We start from the raw sequence: 25,807 nt of genomic DNA, 5'->3' as shown, positions 1-25,807 counted from the left end.
TAATGTGGTTGTGTTTAGTGTTTCAACAGCACATTATCATCTTTTAGATAAGTAAAATATTTAAATATAGCAATACAACAAATGTCAAGTGATGTTTTTGTCCTTGAAGTTATTTGCAGTTTGCTGAATGCTGAATTTTAGCCAAGATGTTGGATTTCACCCCCCTTGTGTTTACCTACATGCTTTTGTTCCTCCGTCGCGCTCAGGTGATAAATGGTCAGCTGGTGTTCTCGGTGACCCGTGGCTCAACCAGACCGGTGCGTTTGCGGTTGGATCAGGTTCAGGTGGCAGACGGCCGGTGGCACGACCTCCAACTGGAGCTGCGAGACGTTCGCAGTGGCCGCGAGACACGTTACGTCGCCACGCTACGGCTTGACTTCGGACTCTATCAGGTAATAGACATGACACAATCTTTGTGTTTGCAGGACTTAACCTTCCAGCAATAAGGACACAATTTTTTAAGCATGTTGATACAATGGAGCGTTAAATTTAAGTCTTTTAAGTATTTAAATGCTGGAAATGCAGTTATTGCAAGTCTAATCTGTCATGCAGGCAAATAGCTTCAAATGAATAACAAGGTTTTAATTGTATCTGATTCACTAAATCAATGCGACTTAATTCCCGTAACAAGCGATTTTCTCGTGTCCTCTTTTTCTAATCTTGATTGACTGTGCTCATTTTTTTCCAGCTCTAATTCTTGGATTTTTAATTTGGCTTTTTGAAATCTGGAGATAGTTCTTTTTGGACGCCATTTTCCAGTCTAACTAGTAAAAGTCTCTAATTGGAATTTGTAAAGCATTTACTGTGAATGAAGGCAATAAATCCTTTTTAATATCCTCTTATCTGAAATGTCTACACGTACACTGACTTCAACCTCATTTCCTGCCATGAGGCAGCACAGTAAAGCAGAACGCTGCATAATATTAGACAAATTAGTTAATCATTTACATATAATCTCACCTTGAATCTTAAAATCGTACTAAAGTAGGAAGTCTGCACATGGCCTGAAATAATCCCTCAGAAAATTCATCCACACACAAATCTTGAAACAAACATTTCCATTAGAAATCAGTGACTTTATCACAACTAATTGCTGCTACTGACTTGGTTCCAGAAATGTACGAGTTCATCACACACATAAATAATGAATTCTGACCTTTGCCTGATCGGTGGCAGCTGGAAGATCAACCTTTTTGTACAATATTATCCTGATGTCTTTTTCTAGCTGCACTCAGTCGTCATCAGCGATACTGTCGGCTCTCTCCTGTAGTCCAAGTATACTGAAATGTTGCAAATTAAATGTTGAGTCATATTACGATAAATAAAAATGATAGGGAGACAGTGGTATATATACATATACAGACATTCGCACTTTCGCACACACACACACACACACACACACACACACACACACACCCTGGATGGCTTCAGACTGTCAAGAACGTTGGACATTAATCCTAGTATCCCTAATCTGTAGTAAATAAATATGCCAAATCCTACTGGAGGACGTGTGTGTGCGTATGTTTATGCATGAGGTATGTGAATATGTGACAATACACAACTTCACACTCTATCTCCTTGTTTTTTTCTTTTTTTTTTTTTTAAGCAAAACAGCGTAGTTTGTTTCGTTGTCATGTTGATTTAATTCTCGAATCATCTGCCAGCAAGTTCTGTCTTTCATCTTTTAATTGTAATCGTAAAAGGATGTTCGTCAGCGAAGTGCATCAAGTAACGTGCTGAGTAAACGGTGTAGAAAAACATTTTAAAATGGGGAATTATTAAAGAGCGTAGCTGCCAATTATGCAGTAATTACCTCTGAAATTGTTTGGCATGTTGGCAGCTTTTATCAGCCAGATCTCACCCTCTGTTTTTGCCTCTTCCACTGTGGCTGAAGCGGTGATAAATGGGACTCATTGATTTCCCTTTTCAGGGTTGTGATGAGCTAAGTTGCCCGTCAGCGTTGCTTCACAACCCTGTCAGTGTTATCAGCAGAGCGTTGACCTTCTCCACACAGTGATTGTATGTTATTGTTTTCTTTCAATTAATGAAGTCAGTCGTTCACTCTGCAGCCCTAAAATCATTTTAGATTCCATGTTCCCTCCCTCCTTTGCTCCCATTGACTGACATAAGCACCATTGTAACCCAACTACTCAGTGATATTGTGTTAAATGCAGATATAAAGAATAATGACTTCCAGGAGGTGATCAAACAAATAGATTCTGGTTTAAATTAATACAATTTGAATCCCTCACTGTGAATATTTACACAGTACTCTCTTTCCTGTGGCTCATTTTCTCATTCCTGTTATATTTCCACATCAAATAAATTACAGAGTTCTTTGACCGGGTCAAATAATGGTATTCGAATGTACTCCCTGTGAATCTTTGTTCAGGTACTCAGTTTGCATACAGCTATTAATAATAATAATAATCTCTGCCCTTCCTGTCTCCATCTGTCCCCTCACATCTCTCCCATCTTTCTCCCCCCCATTAGGGAACAGTGATAGTGGGAAATGAGATTCACGGTTTGAAGGTGAAACATCTGCATGTGGGAGGAGTGCTGGGCTCCGGAGAGGTTCAGAACGGGATAAGAGGATGCATACAGGTAAAGATGGATGAATGGAATATTTAATCTTTCTTGACAGATGGTTGGAGGGAAGCTAGGCACATAAGAGATGGAAATAGACATATTTCAATAATGATAAAGCAGCCTATTGTTGTTGTTGTTTTTTTTTTCATATAAACCTCTCTGTCTCTCTCTACAGGGCGTCCGATTGGGTGTACGGCCTGATTCCCCTCCTCTGCCCCGCCCATCGAGAGCTGTCAAAGTAGAGACTGGCTGTAATGTGGGGAACCCCTGCGTCTCGTCTCCTTGCCCCTCCCACAGCCGCTGCTCTGACCAATGGGAGCGGCACGCCTGCGTCTGTGAACCTGGTGAGTGAACAAAGAGATGGTGCTCAGTTCATCGATTGAGGGGGCAGAGCCGGAATATTGGCATGCAATATTATGAGGCTTCTTAAAAGCTAGTTGAGAGATTGACTTCTTGTTCAGGAAGAAGATTTTTTTAAATTCTCCTTTATGTAACTTATTAATTATGTAGCTCATTATGTTACTCATGTGGCTGTGTAACATGCAAAGAGAAATGAAGGAGGGATGCTGCCAGGCAGTAAATTAGCTTGATGACAGGGAGCAGTGCTTAATAAGAAGAAGAAAAGAAAAAAGATTAGTTGAATACTGATGTTAACCTGCAAGCCATGCGAGCTCCTGCAGCCTTTTCATACAATATGCAGGCCACATTATTTATGTTATCCTGCCTGCCTCTCTCCACCGTGCCAGAGTAAATGGTGCTATGTCAGTTCTGGTCTGATTGACTGTTAGTCAGACGGTGTTCTCTGGATGATATTATTGTAGTTGTTGTGTGAATGATTCCAATTCAATATGTTCCTTCACTGATTTTGCCCGTTAAAAACACTTCATTCATGCAAAGTTCCTGAATGGTGCTGAAATGTAAACTATTATATACTAAGTCAATCAACAACCGCAACAGAAGATTTGATCGGGACGGCTAAACAATCCATTGATTAATACATCGGTGATTGACAATAAAAAAATAATTGTCAGTGGCAGCCCCATCACCATGTCAGGCTTTTTAGGTTAAAGACAGATTTTATACCTGGGAGCAATTTGCACATTTGCTAATCTCTCGCATCTCACCTGGTTCTGACTTTGCCGGTGAATGCATGAAATAAACGAGCCAAGTGAAACTGCCAGGAACCATTTTCCACTTCAGTCACGCCAGTTCAATTGAATATGTGCTAACTTTTGCACCGGGGAAATGGTCCTAACATTTTGAACGCTCTGGTCATTGGATGTGAGAGGAAAGGAGAATGTGCGTGGGGAGGAGGTGAAAGGAGCCAGCTGACTCAAAGGGAGAGAAAAAGGGAATAATTATAAGATGGCTATATCTGCGTAGGTGTCTGCCAATGCTCTAACTGGGTTAAACAGATATTTGGGAATGCATAATGAGTTCTCATCCACTGAGAGAAAGAGACTGACTGCAGGCTAACTTCCCAAATCTCCTTAGTCAGGTGAATATAATGAGGCAGGATTAATGTGGAGGAGAAATGGCCTGATTAAAAGAGGAGTGGAGAAGTAAAGGAAGGGAGGAGGATAAACATATACCGTACAGACAGAAGTAATGAGAGGAAGAGAAGACAAAGACAACAATAGAAAGATGAAAAAGAGTCAGAAGAGGAACTAAGAAACTGGAAGTGTTAATTATTAATGAAGAGAAAGAGGCGGGTGATAGAAATAGTGTAGAATAAACACCCAAAGTTTTGCGGCGAGAGGAGAGAAGAGAGAAGAAATGGGGCGCAAGAAAGCCGATACAAACGGCCCGAAAACACTGGCGACACGTTTGGGAATAGATGCACTCAAAGCTGACGTATATTATATTCCCACAGAGTCGCACAAATAATACACTGTAGAGAACATTAAGATGACAGACGCCGACACAGCAAAGGATGATGAGCGATATTTGATGTTTATTTGGAGCCGCTGATGCAACAGCTGCAGCTCAGTTCTACGAGTATTGATTAAACAGACTGGAACAACCAAGCAGAGTTGATTAAAGGAGATTACTTATACTTATTATTAGAGAAGAGACGAGAGATGAGAGAAAATTAAGAGAAAACAAACCATACGAAAGAGAGGCAGAGAGTCCTCGCCCTGACCTCACTTACCTTCGAGCTGCCTTTAAGGCAAACAGCAGATACTCTGCAGCTTTATATCTGCATTGTATCTGCTTAGGTTGAAATTGCTGTGGCTGACCTCACCAAGCTTGATGGGTGACGTTGTGGCGTAACTTTAACTGCCGAGGTTTAACAATCAGCAATCGGCATAAGCTGCAGTCTGATGATTATGCTCCGTCTCTGCATGGATGCAGAACTTCCACGTCCGCATCGCGATGCAGCTTACGATGGTGACACTTTAACACCTCTAAATGTCATGGCCTTCTCGCTAGTCATCCCTACTTTTCCAGGTCAGCTAGTCTCATAAAACAGCAGAAAGCAATGCAGACAAAGACGGAGGTATCAGTGCATTTTAAACACAAATATTTTGTGAAAGTTATTAACACTTCAGGCCAGTGATGCATCATGTAAGCGCATTGATTTTTAACAATGAGAAATGATGGCCCTCCACTCTCTTCATTGTTTTGGCCAAAGTAATCAAGTTTCACCCATGTAGACTCTGGACTTGATTGAGGTTTTTGTCTGTGCAGGAGAACTCACAGGAAACTGTGCAGAATAAGAAACGGTTTTATGTTTCAGCCACAAACAGCATAGCAGGTCAAAGCGTTGTTGCTCAGTAAGGCAAAACTGCTTCAGTCTCTTCTTCTTCTTCTTCTTCTTCTTCTTTTATTCAAACGAGAGTCAGTGACTTGTGGTATGTGTATGCGAGTAAGGTAGGACTACCTCAGCACTAAAGTTGACTCAGTCACACCTCTGTGACCAAACAACCCAACTTCATTTGTCCTGCTGCCACGGGCTGCTACCTCAGTCTCAACTTCAAAATGATAGGAGAGAAATCAAAGGAAAGTTTTTGAAGAAAGAAAAGTTTGGAAACAAGAGCATGAGATTAAAGCGGAGGTAGAGGGGGTGAAAGAGGAGTGAGAGTGTGTATTAATGTGGAAGATGAAGCTTGTTAAAGTTGGAGAGCCTGAGGCCTGACAGTGTGGGAGAGGAAGCAGCGAGGCGCTGCCATCCCTGTAGCATCCTGCACCGGCCCGGGAGCTAATGCTAACACCTTATTAACATGGAGCGAAGACCGTACACTCGCACACACTGACACTTTCGCACATGGAACACAAGCACACGCGCACAGCGAGTGCACAAACTTCATACGCGTGCACTTATTTACTGTAAACACACACACATTCTCTCATTATCATTATCTTTCATCAGCACAATGAGCATTAAAAATGGAGACTGCTTTACAATGAATGGTGCTTAGAGACAAATCAAATCAAAGTTTAATAACAGCAGAGAGAGAGAGAGAAAAAAAGAAAAGAGAGGTGCACTCTAAATAATTCCCTTTCATGGGTGTGTTTGTGCGTGTGTGTCGTTTGGCCTGGTGCTGAAAGTACCCCAATGGCTCTCTCAAAGATCTGACAGCACCTATGAGTCGTGCCCCCTGGAAAACACAACAGCACACACACACACACACACACACACACACACACACACACTGAGAGAAGGTTCTGCATGACAAAGCACAGAGACATCTGCTCTCATCGCTTCACTGTGTGTTTGTGAGTCAGTATACAGTATGTCAGCCTGTGTGTGTGTGTGTATGTGTGTGTGTGTGTGTGTATTTATGTGACAGTTGCTGCCAGTCGCTACTGGCTAATTCCGTGCAGGGAAAAACTGAATTTAATATGATAAATTACAGCCACGTTGATTTATGTCGGCTTGAGTTCCCCGAGCTGTTTGAAAAACCAACTCAATCACATGTAGAAAACATATGTTCGGGGTTTGAAACAGGAAGTCTCCTAACCGCTTTCACTGTGGTAATGAGTCATTTATCTGCTTTTGGGAAGACATTGCACTAGTGATTGAAGACAACAAATGGCACAGTGATATTTCTGCAGAGAAAAGTGCATTATATGAGACTGTTGTTCTTGGGTGTGGCGAGCAGCTGCAGTATATTAAGCTCGGACCCTCTGGGAGAGCAAGGGAGAGATTTATGAGTTTCAGGCTGTGTTTCCTGTGTCCTGACCTACAGTAGATGCCAGATCCTCAAGGTGCTGAATCAGGGCAAAGTTGACAAATGACTTCAAGCCTAGCGATGTCATTTATTGATCAGGTTTGATATCAAATCTAGAAACGTGCAGGTATTTCGCACTGATGAATGCTGTTTGAAGAAAAGCTGTACACGCTCGTCTGATTACTCCGTGTGCACTTAAAACGGATCAAGCTTCTTTGTTTATTATTGGTCCTCACGGTTAGCCTGAACAAAATAAATGCATTTCATTCATTATCCAAATAATCAGAGTCATGAGACATGTTGTTTTTTTATTTCATCGAAGATGGGACACACATCTTTTTTGGGGGGGCTATGTTCCTCTTTTAGTGAAAAACACTAAACTTGTTCAGAGAACAGAGCTGGATTGTGGTCACGTTGATCGGATTGCAAATTGGAGGTTGGTGGTCCCCGGGGCAGGTGTGTTCCTCTGGCAGGGTCTGCAGGTGTGCACCTCATCTCCCTATCCTTAATTCGCTTTTGAAATCCTGAAACAAAAAACAAAACTGACAAAATTTTAGCTGATGGACAGTCAATCTTAAAAGAAGACATCTTTAGGAACTTCTTTCGATTTTGTGTGTTAAGGGTACATCTGGGAATACAATGAAAACCGGTTGTTTTTTTGAAAAACACAAAACCGCCTCAAGTGAGCGTAAAAACTGTCTTACAGATTGATTTAAGTTTGTTTTTTTTAAACAACTCATGATCCTTTGTTTGAAACCCACTCTTCATAAAATTAAATAATATTTACAAAATGTCATACTCAGTGGTGAGGAAAAATATAGAAGTGAATTGTTCTTAAAGCTGCAATAAACCCTGGCTCCCCTGTAGCTTAAAGCACAGCCAGTGGACCAGCGAACTGATAAATGGAAGCTGATTATTCACTCTCCATTTTGCTCAGGTTTGGTCTACAGCAAGTTCTGAGGAAAAACGCCCTCCTACTTAGTAGCTCCATGTTCCATTTACTAACTCTGCTTGTCTCCCAGTTGGCGCTGGGCAGGTAGCATGCAGTGGGGTTATTAGAGCTTTTAAGCCAAAGACCACTGCGTGCTGTTGCTGCTATGAGGTTGATTAAAGCGGCGAGGCAGAATCATACAGTAAATGTGCCGTAAAATCATAACAATGATGGGAAAGAAACGGCCAAAAGCTCTTAAAAGTCTGTAGTTGGATGATCACTTTATGTGGTTCATCACTGTTAGCAACCGCTGTCACAAAACGCGTCACTGGAGTCATTGAACTCATCATTCTCCGATATCATTCTGTTTTTTTACACACACACTTTTTCACGGGATACTTCTGACATGCACAATCTTTCCGCTGTCAGAACGAAGATGGTTGGATTCACAGAGGATGAATGGATGGCTCAGTGAACAGATGACTCATCTCTCTTGTCCTGATCGCAGCATTGTGGAGAAGTCAAGCCGATGTTGTCTCACAATAAAGTGTCCAGAATCCAGACGTGAAGCTGTGAGTCACCCTGGATGTTCGCACAGCTCGACAGGCAAAAGTTTTTGTAGGAAAAACTCCTTGACCCTGAGTGTGAAAGACAAAAACCTACACACACACACACACACACACACGCACACACACACACACACACACACACACACACATATTACAGCTCTTTGTTCTCAGGCCTCTCTCTCTCCCTTTCTCCCCCTCATATTGTTGTGACAAGGCCAGTGTCATTATAAACGTCTGAAAACAGCCAAGGCTGTCGTAGCCTCTCTCTGTCAGTTGCCATGGTGAAAGTGTGAAGATGTATAGGGCTGATAGAAGAGGACTTAGTTTGTGTGTGTGTGTTTGTGTGTGTGTGTGTGTGTGATAGAGGGAGAGAGAAAGCGACAGACATGGAGAACAAGAGTTGGAGATGGAGAGTCAGGGGATCTTGAGAAAACAAATAAGAGACAGAACGCTGCCTCTGTTTGTGTGTGTGTTTGTGTGTGCGTGTGTGTGTGTGTGATCCTGTAATCACACCTGTGTGTGCTTGTATGTGAAATAATAATAATAATTGGAAACTGAACAATAACATTTTCAAGGGAGGGGAGGAAGATAAAGAAAAGGTCGATGAAATGGAAATTACTGTGTGTGAAGGTTTGAGGCGGGTGCGTATGTGTGTGTGTGTGTTGTTTTTATCCTTCAAATTACAGTACAGTAGGTTTGTACTTTCCCGAAAAAAGCAGAATAAGATGGAGGGAAACAGAGATTCAAAGAAAAGGAGTCATCGAAGACCTTGTGTGTGTCGAAAGCAGCAGCCAAGGCCACGGGATTCAAAGCAAAGTGGTTTCTGGATTTTCTATAGACGAACACAAGAAAGCAGACCCCTCGCGCATTTGTCAGCTCCGGAGGGAGGAATGCAGACCTCAACAAGCCGCACACACACTTCAGTCACACTTCAATCTATACAGACGTCTCGCTATTCAGTGCTGTTAAATTAAAAAGGCAGCCTGAAAGCAGAACACGTTCCGGCTGAAGGAGGGGAGGTGATCGTACACGAGGCAGAGAGTTCTGTTGGTTGAAAGTCAGAGGGATCAGTGAGACGCTTCGGGCAAAATGTAATATCTCGTAGATCACATTGTTTTCTGTTTTCCACTTGATGGTTCTTTTTGATACGAATATTATTATTATTATTGTCTCGGAGCTGTTGTGACAATGCTTGTTTGGTATGTGACAAAAGGCTGTATTTAAAGCACACGTGCTTTTCTGACACATGCTGAACACGAACCACACGTTTCACCACTGGGTCGTCTCTTCACATCAGCCACAGAGGTGACGCTAACGTGCAGCAAATGTAAAGAAAGACTTCTCGCAGGAAAGCCATCACAGGCTTTGAATTCACATTTTTATGGAACCTTTTCAGTAAGAGTTGACAATTTTACAAACAAAACATTACATATAATTATTCACATGTCATTGTAAAGACTACTAAAGATAAGATTATGTGCCAGTAGATCAAAATCTTAGAATATCTTAAAATTACTTGATTAATCATGGGGACCATCCGGGTAGGTCATCAGTTATTCAATTTAAACTTTATTACAGGCTCAGGGTTCAGATGAAGACATTCCATAGAATCAATTACTTACAAAATTACAATAAAAAAATCATGTATTAAAAGAGGAATATAGCATACACGAATGAATACACAAAGTTAATTTGTTTGATTACACTATTACCTGTAAATCTGTGTTATGACACTCGACACACCGGACAAACAATATTATATTGTCGGGAAGCCGCTTAGACAATGGATAGTTGTATGTACAGTGTACTTGGAAGTTAGTCCTTTCATAATTCTTTAATACATTATTAATACACGTGTATTTAAATGTTTACGCTGTATTGAGATTCCTGCAAACACAATCAGTGTCTTGGAGAGAATGTTGATGGCAGGAAATACGTAAGTTACATATAACAGATGTAACATCATGGCTACTCTGAAACAACACCTAAAAGTTTGAAACTGAAAACAATGCCCCTGTCCTTTTTCAGACACTAAACAGCTACTGATGATGGTTAGAATGAATCTGTCCTTCTTTACTTACTAACCTAGATCTTAAATACTGATGTGTGTCATTAGTGAAGTGTTATTTCGTTAACTGGGTCGAGATCAGTGTCTTACGGCTCACACTGTTTGGCATTTTTCCTGCAACTACTACATTTATTCCCAGAATCAGATGTATGATAAAGATTCAGAGCTAATAAATGAATGTTAATGCCTGCCAACAGTTTCATCTTAGTTATGTCTACCTGTCCCTTCAGATCCAGTGTGAACTCGACTGTGCCCCCCCCCCGACATGAAAGTGGCGTCTTCTGCTTCAGCTCCTGTAATATTTTAATCCGAACGTTTAAAATAAGTGCATTAAAGATTAAACGCAGCAATTATGTTCATTTTAAATGAAAAGCAGGTCTGGGTGAAAGGCCTTCTTTATTTGTGTTAAATACACCCCAAAGTGTGTGTGAAGCACTCAGCTTTAGTCATTAGATTAAAGAGGGGGGTTTTATGTGCCGGCCCGTATTACCATATAAGAGGCTGCAGTGTTTGTGTGGAGTGTCTGGGGATTGCATTGAAGTGCGTGACGCCTTGGTTCGCCGCGCTGCACCAGCGCACACTGAAGTGCATGGTGGGAATTTTTGTGCGCTGTTCGTTGCAGTGTTGAAGTGACTCGTTGAAGCGCGCTGTCTTCGCTTCTACAGAGGCACGTTTCTCATGCTATTATGGTTGCGTGGTGTTTAAACATTTTCTCCAATGACTTTGCTTTTTTCACAATCAGATTTTCCTCACGCATTCAACGTTTTGTACACGTTTAAAAACCTATTTGAGAGGAATCCAAAAAGAGATTATTGTCTCTTTCCAAGGCCAATTCTTACTGTTGCAGATTATTTGGTTTATTGTTTGGTCCAAATATTTTTTTGGGAATGGCTTTTTAAATTCCTTTTTCCGAGAGCAGTGGTGGTGATTTTCTTTCAGATGAACGCCGCTTTGTGTGTCAGTGTTTGACAGCTCTGTAATGCACAGTTGTGACTTGTTTTTCCAGTGGTTTTGCACAGCCGGAGTGACGTTGAAGATAATCACTCTTTGATGTTTGAGATGTGTACTTGTGCACTGGCAGGTTATTACGCCCGCCACACGGAGGGGAAATAGATCGCTGCTCTGCATATTTAGATTTGTTGTTGTTTCGTGCTCTCATTTCACGGTTTTACATGCAAGGGAGGTTCTTTGCAGACTTAATGACCGCCCGTGTCCTCTTATGTTGCCATATTTTCTGGGTCTGATGATTTCGATTTTTTAAATAAATACAATTTAGTATGCAGTATTTCCAGCAAAAGACTGGAATATCAAACAGATGTAATCCTCTGATATTAAGGTCAAGGAGAAGTCGGATTCACTTTTACAACATTTATTTTAACTCCTTGGGAAAAAAAATGCTTACGTGCTTTCTATTGGTTATATCGAGGTAGGTCCGACTCATAAGATGGTGGTCTGTCAATATGAAAAAATCAAACGAACGCACATAGCTAAACTGTATCCCATTTTAATTCAAATGTGGCTGAACTCTGCATGGTGCATGGAAGTTTGTGACTTCACCTTTTCCAGCTGTTCTACGCCAACGTGTCAGAAAAGCAGACAAAAACAGCGGAATGCAAAAATCACTCCTGTGATTGAGAATCACAACATAACATAACTCCACACACAGCAGGGAAGTGTTTATGTCGAACGGTTCTGCTGGTCACTGCTTCACTACACCATTTATTCCAGGCATGTCAACGTTTTTACTCAGTAATTCTGTTTAGGCGACTCAAAGCACTTGGTTGAGGCTATAGAGACATTTTGGTTTTGGTTTAATGCTGAAAATGTAAAGCTGACGGGAGGCACATTGTTGGAAAGTGTCTGTAATATTTAATCAAACAGCCACAGGGCTCGAACCAACATGTCAGACCTCCTCCGTGTGACTACTGTGCATCACAGTCATGAGGATGTCACACTTCCTGGATGGAAAATATTGTTTTTTTGGCAGTGAAGGTAATCCATGCAGCAATTCATGTAATTTGCAAAGCAGATTAGTCCTACTGTATATAAACATGTTGTGTACGGCTGTGTGTTTTGCTTGGATGTTCAAAGCACCTGAAGCATCTCTCTCTCTCTCTCTCTCTCTCTCTCTCTCTCTCTCTCTCTCTCTCTCTCTCTCTCTCTCTCTCTCTTTCTCAGGTTACTATGGGAAAGGCTGCACCGACGCTTGCCATCTGAATCCATGTGAAAACGAGGCTCAGTGCCACAGGAAGCCCAGCTCCTCCCATGGATACATCTGTGACTGTGGAGACAACCACTATGGGCAGTACTGCCAACACAGGTGCAAACACACACACACACACACACACACACACACACACACACACACACACACACACACACAAACTGACAACTGACTCACTCAACATTTGAACTACGGTTTAGCTCTTAGATGCCAATATGGTCTAAAGCTCTTTGATGCTGCTTGCTGCCCAGCTAAGCTCTGTTCAACTGTGCGTGTGTGTGTGTGTCAGTGTGTGTGTGCTAGTAGCTTTAGTTCTGCCTTGTTGTCCCACATCTCCAGCCTTGCATGTAATCCACTGTGGAATGAGTGTAGATTTAACCTAATATCACACACACACGCACACACACACACACACACACACACACACACACACACACACATGCGTTAAACTGTGTGTAGGGAGCGTGACCCTGACCTTACCCCTTCCTTCCTTCCTTCCTTCCTTCCTTCCAGCCTCTGAAATTCACACAGCTTTGAATTTATCTCATGATCTTTTGTGTGCGTGCGTGCATTTGTGCGTGCGGGCATGTGTGTGTCGTCTTTGATCTAGTTGGTGTGTGTTTTTTAGCAAAGACACACATTGTCGCCCACTGATGAAATATATGTCTTCAAGCCTCTCCGTCTCCGAATTTCCCCTGATGTTTCTCTCTCTCTCTCTCTCTCTCTCTCTCTCTCTCCTCACTGCTGTGATTTTCCATCTCTATCTATCGTAAATTAATAAACCAACTCCAGAAGTTTGGCTCATTAGTCAGATCTTACCACATTAATGCACGTTTATAATTTATAGTCGATCAAGATAAAGATCATGATATTTATAATGAATAAATTGTCCTATTTTGAGTAAAGGTTCCTAAAGGTCCACAGTTGCAGATGATTTTCTTCATTTTTTAATATATACATATGTCCATCCATCCATCCATCCATTATCGTCCGCTTATCCGTCATATGTAATTTGACTAAATAATTAGACGTAATATTTATCATTAGACAAAACATCTGACTGGATGTGTTCGTCCTACCTTTTGAGCAGTGAAAAACAAAACAAAAAATGCACATCAAGAAGAGACGCTTCGTGTGGAAGAGAGATGCTGTTGAGAGATGTAATAAAAACCTCCGGAGCAGAAGAGTCAGTCCTAATATTCTATTAAGATCACTGATATCTCATCTAACTTCCCTGTGAGGAGCGATAACGAGATGCACACGAGAATCTGCATTAGCTGCTTGTCTCCTCGGCGATCCATTAGACACTGGGAACTGAGGGGAGAGCGCATTAATCGAAGTGTGAGCGAAGAAAAACGAATGTGACGCACACAGTAAACCAGACAGTGATCAAATCTGCCGCGGATGTCTCCGGAGCAGAAACGCAGCAGTTTTAGAAAAGCAGTCTCACGCTTGTTTTTGAGGTGAACGTATAGCTGCAGGGGTTTTTTTTATGTTTAAATGTCATTCTCTGCCTTCTATGACTCAGCACACGCGCTGGCGTAACTCGTGTCCGTCCTGACCTCTCGGACACCCTCACGTGTTTCTCTCCCCTCACTTTCAGCGTTTCTCTGAGTTTAAGCCCCATCCCTGCTGCCTCTATCTCTGCTCTTTTTTTTTCTCACTGCCCCTCCTGTTTCTTTTCATCTCTTTGTTCCACGCACTGCAATTAGTTTGTCATTAGTTAGAAATCAGAGGGAAACATGATTCCTTTGAAGAACAAATACATGATTTTGAAAGGCTCTGTTGCTCTCTCCCTTCATACTAAAGCTGCACAATATGGTCAGATCAATCACATTAAGACTGTTAGTGCAATTGCGATATGATTCAAGAACAGCGGGAATTATCATAAATGTAATTTCTCTAACACCCGGAGCACAAGAATTGTAGGCCAGCACATCTCTGCTGGGCTACAGTCCTTCATTATAATGTTGATTTATCACACATTCTACCTTCATCAACTCCTCACTGATTCTACCTGGTGATTTGTGTGTGTGTAGGATTGACCACCAGTGTCCCAGGGGTTGGTGGGGGTCTCCGACCTGTGGACCGTGTCACTGTGACACCGATAAAGGCTTCGACCCCAACTGCAACAAGACAAGCGGACTCTGCCACTGCAAGGTAACTACGCACACTTGCAACCTCAAGCAACGTGTGGATAGAATGCTTATTTCTTCATCACTGTTTGAAAGGATTTCCTGGCATGTTTTTACTCCTGGCTGAGGTAGAAAGATGATGCAGAGGTTTTTTCTTTTTATTATTCAGTTCACCAGTGTTAACCAGAGAGCTGTTCATCATACTGCAGAGCTGTTACGAGCGTTCAGAGCTCTGTTGAACGGTTATAGACCTGCTGGTTCGAGAGGAGATTTTCTTTTTTTTTTACATCATCATCATTGAATACTAATACTGTCAGGATTAGATCGACTTTAGTGGTGTAACTCTATGGATCTCTTTGGCTTTGGTTAAACCCAGACACACAGTAATCTGATATGATGAGCCAGACATTCAGACTACATCAAAAAGTGATACAATGATCACTGACATGTCTACCTGATGTGAATGTGTATACTGATATGTCTGTTGGCATGTTTTAACCCTGTTCTATCCTTAATCTGATCTTTTGACCTTAATCTTTAATCTCCGTTATGAGTTTCCTCAGAGAACCTAACCACAGTCCTGGTGCCCTTTGGCTTTGTGTTCCGTATTTCCTCAAAAAAAAATGCAGCTCGAAATTAAATCTTTTCCCTGCTTGTCGTTCTCACAATGTAACAATGTTTTTCATTTAGATTATGTGCGTACCAGTCAGGTCAAGGCTGACACGTAGATCACGTATTGCGGTGTTTGTCTAGACCTTGCTCTCTCGACAGTGAGCAAACTTTAAATACCTTTAAGCTAAAAAAAAAAAAAAAAAAGCGTTTAAGATACAATGATCAGTAGTTAAAAATCTAATTAGCAGCGTCAAGCCATTTCCTATAATTTGTTCAAGTGTTTGATTTTTCCTACACAAGTTGTTTAAGATGATTATCATGTTGAGGGGTTTGCCTCCAGGCTTCTTCTCCCTTGATTGTCAGAATTTCCGACATCTTAAAGTCAGAAAACACTGAACCCCTGTAACAGTTCCCTGTTCGTGTTTTGGACAGCAACAGCAGATTACTTTTGAATTTCAACTAGTAAAATGCAGCACAAAGCTGCTACGGGCTGACAGTCCTGTCAGAGATAATCTTCCCGTGTGTGGTAATTACGAGCTTTCCTCAAAGATCCCCTTCCAGACGTGGTTTAAGACATATAAACTCACAATGCCTGGAATAATAATGTGTGTCAGATACGATTGGTTTGCAAACTGGTCGTGATGTCATAAATCTTGCTTGTTTCTGCACACCTTGAATTCAGAATAAAGGTGATCTTAGAGATACTTTCCCCCTTCAGCAGGTGAACGTGAGAACAGAGTTCAGCTATATGAGTCCAGTGAACCTCAAACGTCCAAGTGAAGGAGCATTAAGCAAAAGCCAGCTCTTTTTGACGTCATGCACGGACTGTTGCTCTCGCTGTATTCATGTCTCTGTTATCACCACGTCCCCTTTTTGTCATATTCTATAACTCTCGCCCTAATGCATGCGGTGATGTAATCGCTGACGCTATTCTTGGCACGGTGACATTTTCCATTCTTCTGTCTGGAGTATGATCTGTGCGCCTACTCACGCACACCCTCTGAATGTGCGCGTGTGTGTGTGTTTCAGGAGTTTCACTACCATCCGCGGGGCTCTGACACCTGCCTGCCATGTGACTGCTACCCGGTGGGCTCCTTCTCGCGGTCATGTGACCCAGAGACAGGCCAGTGTCAGTGCCGGCCTGGCGTGATTGGTCGCCAGTGCAACGCATGTGACAACCCCTTCGCTGAGGTCACAAACTCTGGCTGTGAAGGTGAGAATGCTTGTTTTTTTATGTTGTGTTCATGTTACTTTTGGACTTTACGTATCACTCTGTTGCGTTTTTATAAATAACTCTGGTTCACTCAACAGGTGGCTGCATCAGTTAAGTACTAATTCGTCGCCGTGCTCAGCGTTACATCTCGGACACACTACTGATCGGATTTCTAAAAAAACTTGAGAAATGAAGCATGACACTGCTAACCTTTCCAAAATAACCCTAATTTGCTTAGTGTGAGTTACTGAGATGAAATGCTAAACGTGGGACAGAATGATTTGTGGAACGTGACTTTTCCCACCAATTTCGTTATTTTCACAGTGAAAATGTGCCACTATCTTGCAGCTCCTTTGTGGTTCGTGCCTTTGAACAATAGCTGCCAAAGCCTTATTTGATATGAAAGCTACGTTAGTGTTGTTCTCCGATAAAAGCCGAAATCATTTGTCACTTTCTTTGTTCCTTTGGTAGAATTATCCATCAGCAAGTGCTTCATGTGTAATTTTTTAAGATGGACTCGAAGAGACATGAATGAAAATAATGAGACGCTACTGAGTTGTCATGGATTATAACTGTTTAATCATAGGTCTTCAGCTTCCTCTTGTATTCTGAATTTCAAAATGGTCACACTAATCAAACTTGTGTCCTAAGTAAAAATAAGAAACTGTTAATTATATTCATCTTTTCACCTCATAGTCTGTTTTTCTCTGCTGTGGGCTTTGTCCCTTTCCAGTTTCCCTTCTGTAGTTACTTATTTTAATTTGTGGCTAGTATTTTCTTCTCTCACTCTGGTTTTCATTTTCTTCTCTGCAAATCAAAAGAAAAACATTATTCACGTCACCAGTCACTTTTTGTCGTGTTTTTTAATTGGAGCATTTTAATCGAACTGCCGGGGATGATTTTGAATGGCGTTTTGTCTCGTTGCAGTCATTTACGATGGTTGTCCAAAGACCATCACTCAGGGGATCTGGTGGCCTCGGACAAAATTCAACCTGCCCGCTGCAGTGCCCTGCCCCAAAGGCTCTGTCGGTCCGTACACACCCATAGACACTCACATGAGTACATTCAAACAAATACATACGGATACACTCACATATGGCCCTAAGTTGACCTTCAGTTTAAATGATATATGTGCAATGTCCTCTCCTCCAATACAGGTGCAGCCATCAGACACTGTGACGTAGAGAGAGGATGGCTGGAGCCGGACCTGTACAACTGCACCTCACCTCCATTTGTGGAGCTCAATGCTGCTGTATGTAATACCACTAATTAATACCGTTAGAAACATGTCTGCACGGGTCCCAAAATTGTATCTGAGTGTTGAATCCTGGCCAGGTTTTACCCCTCAACTGAAAAAAACCAACAGTACAACACCACAATACAATATCAATCTGGTCATTCAGTGGTACTTCTAAACATTACTACTGTCACATTAAATCCCAGTTACTCTTATCTACATGTAAAATGGGCATCAGTTTTTCACGTTTGTCTGATGTATTTCTAGCTCGATTCTCTGGAGCGTAATGAGACGGAGCTTAACACCATCATGGAGAAGAAACTTGCCCACCAGCTCCGTGACGTCACCGAGGCAACCGCTCGACTCTACGGCAACGACTTGCAGATCGCCGAACGGCTGCTGTCCCGCCTCCTGACCTTCGAGACGCAGCAGAACGGCTTCGGACTCACCGCTACTCAGGACGCACATTTCAACGAGGTAAGAGGAAGAACAGACAATTCAAATCCGAAGCCTTCATGTTTCTCCCGCCGTGACACATGGTGGAATATATTTGCCATTAACAGGGTGTGTATCGGTTGATATGATTCACCTTACTGTTCTAAGAGAAACCTTTGGGAAAAGAGTAAACAGCAGCATTTTCATTGCGACAGGAGACAGAGATTCATGGAACATTAATCATACTATGAAAAGCACTTTACGAAGAGTGAGAGAGGCTAGAAATTGTCTAATTTGTAGTCGTAGTGATGTTTTGATAATTAAACATGCTTAACATATCACATCAAACCACAAATATTTGGTGAGGGATAAACCGAAACGATGCTCAGGATACAGTAAATGTGCAAGTTGTGAGAGGCTGTTTGAAAGCGAAGCCTGATATTGATGTGTGAAGCCAGTAATCAGCCTGTGCTGTTGATATTAATGTGTGAAAATCCAAACATGTTATGAGAGCCGTCACTGCCACAGCTCCAGCCCTGCTTTGAACGCACTTAATTGGCATTGTCAACCAAGATAAGTGAAACAAACAAAGCTGATGAACATTTTGGAATAGCAGTGTCTGGAGCGTGTCAGTTTTTGGGTTCGATGTTCTCCCATCACCAATGGATATGGTTATTATTGGTACAATATTTTAGTTGTTTTAAGAACTAACTACCACTCTGTATAACTGTGAGCAGCGACCACAAATCTGCACAGAATCTGCCAGAAGACATTAAACCGCTGCTGTTTTTTAAAACAAGTAGATATGATATACGGTTCCTTTTATGAGGTACAAACCCAGCAGCTAGATACTATTTCAACAAGATGTCTTTTTTTTTCGAAATGAGAGGTAATGTTGCTATGGAGATGCAGTGACAGCAGCGCATGAAATATTGCAACATGTCATCTCCGGGTATTAACCGAGAGTCTCATTTTACCTGATACAGCGCCTTCAGCTGAGGACGCAGGAGCTATCACTGGTTCATTTTAGCATGTTGGCGCCAAAAGACATCTGCATATCACTTTACTATAAATATTTAGCCCATATGTCAAATTTGGATGACGAGAAATGCCAATATATTACAAGTAAGTGGCAGAAGATATGAAGCGCATACCACCCCAACTACTGTTTCAATTCACGGGCATGTGTGACAGCAACTGACAAATTGCTTGTCACGATGCAAACGGCGATGTGAGATGGACGTCCTGCATGCTGACAATAATGTGAATATTTACATTCATGAGGACTTTCATTTGAATCTTTACTTGGCTAACAATCAAGCACATATTTTTACAAATCGCTACAATACACTGCTTTGTCTTGTTTACCAGCAGTGCCAGTAATATATATTATTAGTAATTATCAGTAGCATTAGCAATAGTAGTGTTTCAGTCAGAAATAAGGACTCTTCGGGGTGTTAAATGATGCTCTCACACTACCTGATGTTTCATTTCAGTGAGTTGGTTGGAGGCGAGTCATAAATATTTATGGGGGTTGTGGTGGCCAGTTAAAAAAAAAATTTTTTTTGTTCTCACAATTGGACTACAGTGGACAGAGGGAAGCATTCAATAATTTAGCCACTTAATGACCACTGTAGCAGAAGAAGCCACACCCTGCAGTGCTGAAACAGACTCGGCGCTTGATAATGTCCGTTGCCATAGAAACTGAGTGGTTGTGGTAGCAACATCTGAAAGTCTGAGCAGAAAAATGTCATCTGTGTGTTATAATATTCCGTTTCATTAATGCATACACGCATTTCATTACCTTCGTTCTGTTTCCTCCACATAAGAAACTCGTTTTAGTTCACGGCACAAGGTATGGTCGTCGCATTATATCTTCTATGCTGTAAATTCAGCCAGTAAAAGAGAGAGGAGTGTACCTTTCCCTCAGAGGTGAACGGTAAAATAAAAAGGCAATCACATTTATCTGATTCAAGACACACTTGTTGCACATGGTGAATTCCAACATACACGCTGTGTCTCCAGTTAAGGTACCGAACAAAAGAGAAATGGAATCAGCACACTGCAGTAAAGTGTGCTGATTGTTCCAGTTTCTTTAACTGAAAGGGTGAATTATTCCCTGTTCTTAGTATCTGTCAGTTAAAGAGTCATTAAATAAAAATGTGCTAAATTTGCTTAAAATCATTAATTCAGTTTTACTTTGTGTATATTTGGCGGACCCTGCCACCCCTCTAGCTTTAAACAGTCTGAGAACAGATGGTTTATTCAGTTTTTGAAAAAATATCATACATTATCACCTCTCAACACTCAAAAGCATCAGAGTGAAGTTCAAATACGGTACATTGCCTGACATTTCACTGAACTACTTCACCTTCAACGGAATCAGAAATATGACCAATATCTTTTAACAATCAGTTTGCTGGTTCACAGCAGCATGAAGCAACTTTATGCTTCCTCAATAGTAAAGCAATGATTTTCATCGCCGGCTTGCAGTTACCGCAACAAAACCTCACCTCCTTTTTAACCTCAACCTCGGACTCAAACAGTCGTGTCGCCTACGCCTCATCGTCTTGAGTTAATGACGCGGCTCTGGTTTTAACCTGGCAGCACTGAAGTGGAGTTGCAGACAGACCATTATTTTTCTTAACAACAAAAAAATATATATATATCTGATAATACTTGACAGCTCACTTTAAACAGCAGCTATGAGGGCAGACAGGTAGGAAACAGGTAATGTAGAAGGCAGTAATGTAGTAGACAGTCACTATAGTAACCCAGCGGTGGGTACGGAGCCCTGTGGCTGCAGGAGAAACAAAGGGAGGCAGGGAGGAAAGTGTTTTCACATCAGTGTAACAAGGAACGGTGGAAGATGAAAATGCTTCATGTTCAAGACGTGATACAATCAATCTGAATTCTGCTGTCTTCCCAGATAGAGCTTGTGTCTCATGAAGTGCAGAGCAAAAATGTGACAAATGTGTCTTAAATTGAAAGAGAACTCGGGTATTATACGCTCTACATCAGCCACTAAACACGTCTCGAATTGCCTCTGGCACAATGCTCATGTGAAGTCTGTAGGGTGAGAGGGGATACTGAATTAATGAAAATGAGAATCTTAATAAAAGCCATTTGTTCCCAAACAGTTTGGATAAGACAACATGTTTGAGTGGCACACACAGTCTAATCTGTTTGTGGAAGTGATTGAACTAGCATTATGTTCCAGTCTGTCATCCATGCTGCCTGTGTGACGCCTGCACCTCATTCGCTGTCTGTAATCCTGACATCTGCTGCCTCTTTAAAACCCCTTTCCTTTTGTTGGTCTTCACTGTTTATCACTCTTTTCCTTTCGATCGACAAACACGGGCCATATGAGCTCATGCAGTGTTGAGACATTTCTCACTGAGAGATAGTGACTTAATTTCAAACAAATGATGGAAGCTGGACTGAGCTTTAATGTGCTTCTTCAGGGAAAGGAATTATTGGCTGCATGTTGGTTCAGAAACAATGGTTAGACACGGCTGTGTTTTTCACATTCTTCAAGCTCTTCAGTCCCTCCCTTCACAATGTGTACTGTGTTGCATCATCTGCCACAATGTGCCACAGTGGCTCCGAAAAACAGTAATCGGCTGGTGAGACACGTTTGACTTCTTCTTTCAAAATAAATCACCGCAGATGTCATCGAAGGCTCCGAGAGTATAAAATGTCACGCCTCACAAAATGTTAAACATGATTCATCAATCATTTCTAAACTATCATGTGTAACATTTCTGCATTGAAATGTCTAGAAATGACAAGACCTTTTTCAACATTTTGCTGAATTGTGTACTTAAATTATTGTAAATATTTCCTACTATGTTCAAATCCAGACACATTTTTAATTTTACTAAAGGTAGTGTTGCCTTTCAATTTGTCGCCTGTCGCTACAACTTCAGGGAAAGTCATAGACTGACGAGAGAAGTCGGTGAAAGAGACTGAACATGACTTGTTTAAAACTTGTTACATTTCAACAGTAGTTCAGCGATGGTTGTCCCCAATCCAAGGCTGTGTTTGTGTCTGTTGTGATGCCACCAAATCGCCCATTTCATCCTTTCTCTGTCTTGTGCCTCCAACAATTCCTTTCCACATTTTCCGCCTCATCACATCTGTATTTTAGTTTATTTCTCTTGTCCTTCTGAGCCGAGTGTAACCTTTTTTCTGTGGCTTTGTCTCTCTCATGCATTCTCTACACTTCACTTCGTTCTCTCCTGTACTGCACTGTGTATAATTTTCCTTGATGGTCTGAAGGTTTTTTTCCTCCCCAGAGCATCATGTGAGATTGCAGTGCTTTATTGTGTTTGAAGCGGTCGGACTACAAGACTGCAGTCTCTCTCTCTGTCTCTCTGATATTACTCCTTGTTTGTTCAGAACATTTTACAAGACTGCGCAGTCTTAACTGTCTCTGACAGGCCTCGATTCAGAGTCACAAATATTCCATGAAAAGCATGGAAATGGAGCCACTGTGCATACATGTCCACAGACCAGGGTGAAACTTGCTATAATTGAGGCCAAGACCTTTTTGGATGTTACATTTCAGCTCTGTGTGTAATTTTTGGCTTGTGTTCCCGGTCACAGCAGCCCGACGGCAGCGGCTTTGCAAGGACACCGAAATCTAATATCTTCTCTCCTCGACTGGAATCTGTAACAAACTCAAGTTTTTTCTTTTCTTACTTGCTGTATTAGGCTTTACACCCAGCATCCTCAAAATATTTTACAAGGCTGCAATGCATCATCAGACGTGTGTGGCTCCATATCAAGTTATCAGTTTATTTTGCTCCGCTCTTCACCACCCTGACATTCGTTGCTGTTGACTTGGTGCGTGGGTTTGAGGCTTTATTAAGACTCCTCTCCCTCGAAATGTGTTCATCTTTCCTCCACCTCCACCTTCATAACCACCTTGATCATAGTCTTTACAAAAGCAAATAAACTGATGATTGATGCATACTGAGTTGAACTGTCTTTCTATCACTCAGCAGCAGTGCTCACAGGTTCATCCAGGTGTAAATCCTTCTTGCTTGTTGCCGCCATGCACCTCAGCAGGTTCTGTATCTGAGTGTTCTGGGATGACGACCCCTGCTGTAAAAAGTCATTGTACTACACAGTTACAATGAATATTTCATATTTTTGTCTTCCAGTCTTTGGCTAGTTCTAGCTTATGTCTGGACAGAAAAAAGATCCTCTTTCCTCCTGTCTTCTCTTTCCCTCCCCTGATCCAGGATGTCGACACATTTGATAACTTTAAACTTTTTCTTCTATCAAATTGTTTTCTTTTCCCTTTTCTCAAATACATGAGCACTTGTGGATGATGACTCCTCAGACAAAAATCATTAATCGTTTAATCTTTCTGCTTCTTCCAGAACGTTGTCCGGGGCTGCAGCGTGCTGTTGGGTCCCAGTACCTCTGGGCTCTGGCGGGCTCTCGCTCAGAGTCAGAACCACATCCCGGGTGGTGGTCCAGGAGAGCTGACGGAGCTGCTGGAGCAGTACGCCCAAAACCTGGCACAAAACATGAAGCTCACCTACCTCAACCCTGTGGCGCTGGTTGCTCCAAACTTGGGTGAGTTCGGAAAGATGTCACACATGCAGCTATTGTCACTCAAACACAAGAGCTAATCCCCGGTAAGACCCCATAACAGAATAAGACAGTAACAAAATCTTAATCTTTACAGACGATTTGCTGAGCTTCTCTCATAATACTGTAAATCACTGCTGTGAAATCAGCTAGAATGACTCATTGTGAAACTGGGAGATGAACAGTGTTAATGCAAATTATGATGGCACAGCCAGAGCGCTGGCAGCAGCACAGAGAGATGAATTTCACACTCCCACGCACACACACACATACACACACACACATACACACACATACATACATACATATACACACACGCACGCACGCACGCACGCACACACACACACACATACACACACACACACACACACACACAAAGCAGATAATGCTTCCAGCACACATACAAAAAAGCCTGACATGCTGTAGCACTGGCCAATATACATCATTTATATTTACAGATGCCCAACACACACACACAGAATTACTGAACACATGAAACGATCGGCTTTTTAGTTTTTTTTTGGCATTTGCCGTAAATGAAAAACTCACTCACACCTTGACGTGTACTGTGCGTAGGCGTGGCAATCTGTCATTTCGTTTTTCTGCCGTCCTGTCACTCGTACATTTCGCTCTGCACTGTTAAATAATCTGGACCACATACAACAATAGGTGTTGAAATAGCAGCAGCAGCAGCAGCAGCTCAGGCAGGGATGAAGCCAGACAATGAATTTCACACTCAGCTAATGCTCTTAGCTACACTGACACACACACACACACACACACAGAGATTGAATTCCTATGAAATAATGTACGCTCAAAAACTAATCAAAGTTTCCAACTATTGTATCTGGCCTCACCAGCTTCTTTCAGTGTATATCGGTAACACATTTCATCTCAGACTGGAAGAAAATATACCAAATAAGCTTGAGACCATGACATGGCTGCTTTTATGTCTTCTCTGTGTGCGTTTCATCTCTCTTTTACATCACTGTACGTGCTTCCACTTTGGATTAACACCCAAACTGCTGTTAAACAACTTTCAACCAACAGCCTGATGCAGATTCCCAGACAGGCAGCAGAGGAGTAGGAACAGCAGTGACAGCAGAAGGAATAAGAAATAGAGCCAACTTTAAATTTCACACTGCTACACACACACACACACACACAAACACACACACACACATAGACACACACACACACACAGACAGCTAATGATCTCAGGATATGGATTGACTTGAAACAGACCCATGTGTGAGCTTCCAATAAGTTCCTTTTAAAGGGTTTTATTGTTGTTGTTGCCAGTCATTTGACTGCCAAATCCTAATTTTTATCTTACTAATACACCTGTTGTTTCTCCGTGGACCGACCAAAAAAAAAAAAACATACACTCTTTCTGCACACACACCAACACCCACACACTCTATACTCATCCGTCTGCATAGAGTGCTGTTCCACTTCTGTTTTCTGGATCAAGTGTTCGCTCATTATTGAACACTCCACATTGACTATGTACTTCCTGTTCGCCACCTCATTTCCCATAATACGGCTGTGTCTCTGCACCTGTGTGTGTGTGTGTGTGTGTGTGTTTGTGTGTTTATGGATTTGATATTGGCTCTTTAAACTCTGAATTCCATTGAGAGTAAATTGGTTTATTGACACGGGCAGTTCGGGTTTCTTCTTAAATTGTTTGTGAAATGGAAAATGAGTTGTGTTCTTGAGTTCAGAAGAAGTACACTACCCTGCACAACCCGCATTTGAATGAAAATTGGCAGATCAAGTGTCACAATAATGTTGTGGCTATCAGCTGTCGGAAAGCTTAAAGGCCACTCTCTAGCTTACGCGGCTTTGGACCAATTAAAACAAGTGTGGCCGCTGGAGGGTTATGGTGTGTTTTTTTTCCCTCTACCGTTGTGCATTTTATTCGAGAAATGTTTCAGCGTCTTCAGCAGGCATTCGAGCAAATCAGTGTTTCCAGTCAAACACGCAGATTTTCCAGCAAGGCAGAGTTGCCAAGT

The 25,807-nt window shown here is 41.8% G+C and overlaps 1 protein-coding gene across 5 annotated transcripts in view; it reads left to right on the top strand.

Moving 5' to 3' along the window:
• The window catches only part of celsr3 (cadherin, EGF LAG seven-pass G-type receptor 3), a 106,081-nt gene that overhangs the window by 57,229 nt on the left and 23,045 nt on the right, over positions 1–25,807 (top strand). For all 5 annotated transcript variants that reach the window (XM_030423384.1, XM_030423386.1, XM_030423385.1 and 2 more), the window contains 10 exons: positions 207–392; positions 2,494–2,604; positions 2,765–2,933; positions 12,511–12,652; positions 14,596–14,716; positions 16,333–16,516; positions 17,444–17,545; positions 17,674–17,768; positions 18,021–18,230; positions 23,579–23,777. In XM_030423384.1, coding sequence (XP_030279244.1) covers positions 207–392; positions 2,494–2,604; positions 2,765–2,933; positions 12,511–12,652; positions 14,596–14,716; positions 16,333–16,516; positions 17,444–17,545; positions 17,674–17,768; positions 18,021–18,230; positions 23,579–23,777 — 1,519 coding nt within the window. The remainder of the gene's footprint in view (positions 1–206; positions 393–2,493; positions 2,605–2,764; positions 2,934–12,510; positions 12,653–14,595; positions 14,717–16,332; positions 16,517–17,443; positions 17,546–17,673; positions 17,769–18,020; positions 18,231–23,578; positions 23,778–25,807) is intronic.

Source organism: Sparus aurata, chromosome 7 (assembly GCF_900880675.1).
Source record: "Sparus aurata chromosome 7, fSpaAur1.1, whole genome shotgun sequence".
NCBI classification, from domain to species: Eukaryota; Metazoa; Chordata; class Actinopteri; order Spariformes; family Sparidae; genus Sparus; species Sparus aurata.
The sequence above is the reverse complement of the archived record's forward strand: the minus strand, read 5'-3'. Positions and strand labels throughout refer to the sequence as shown.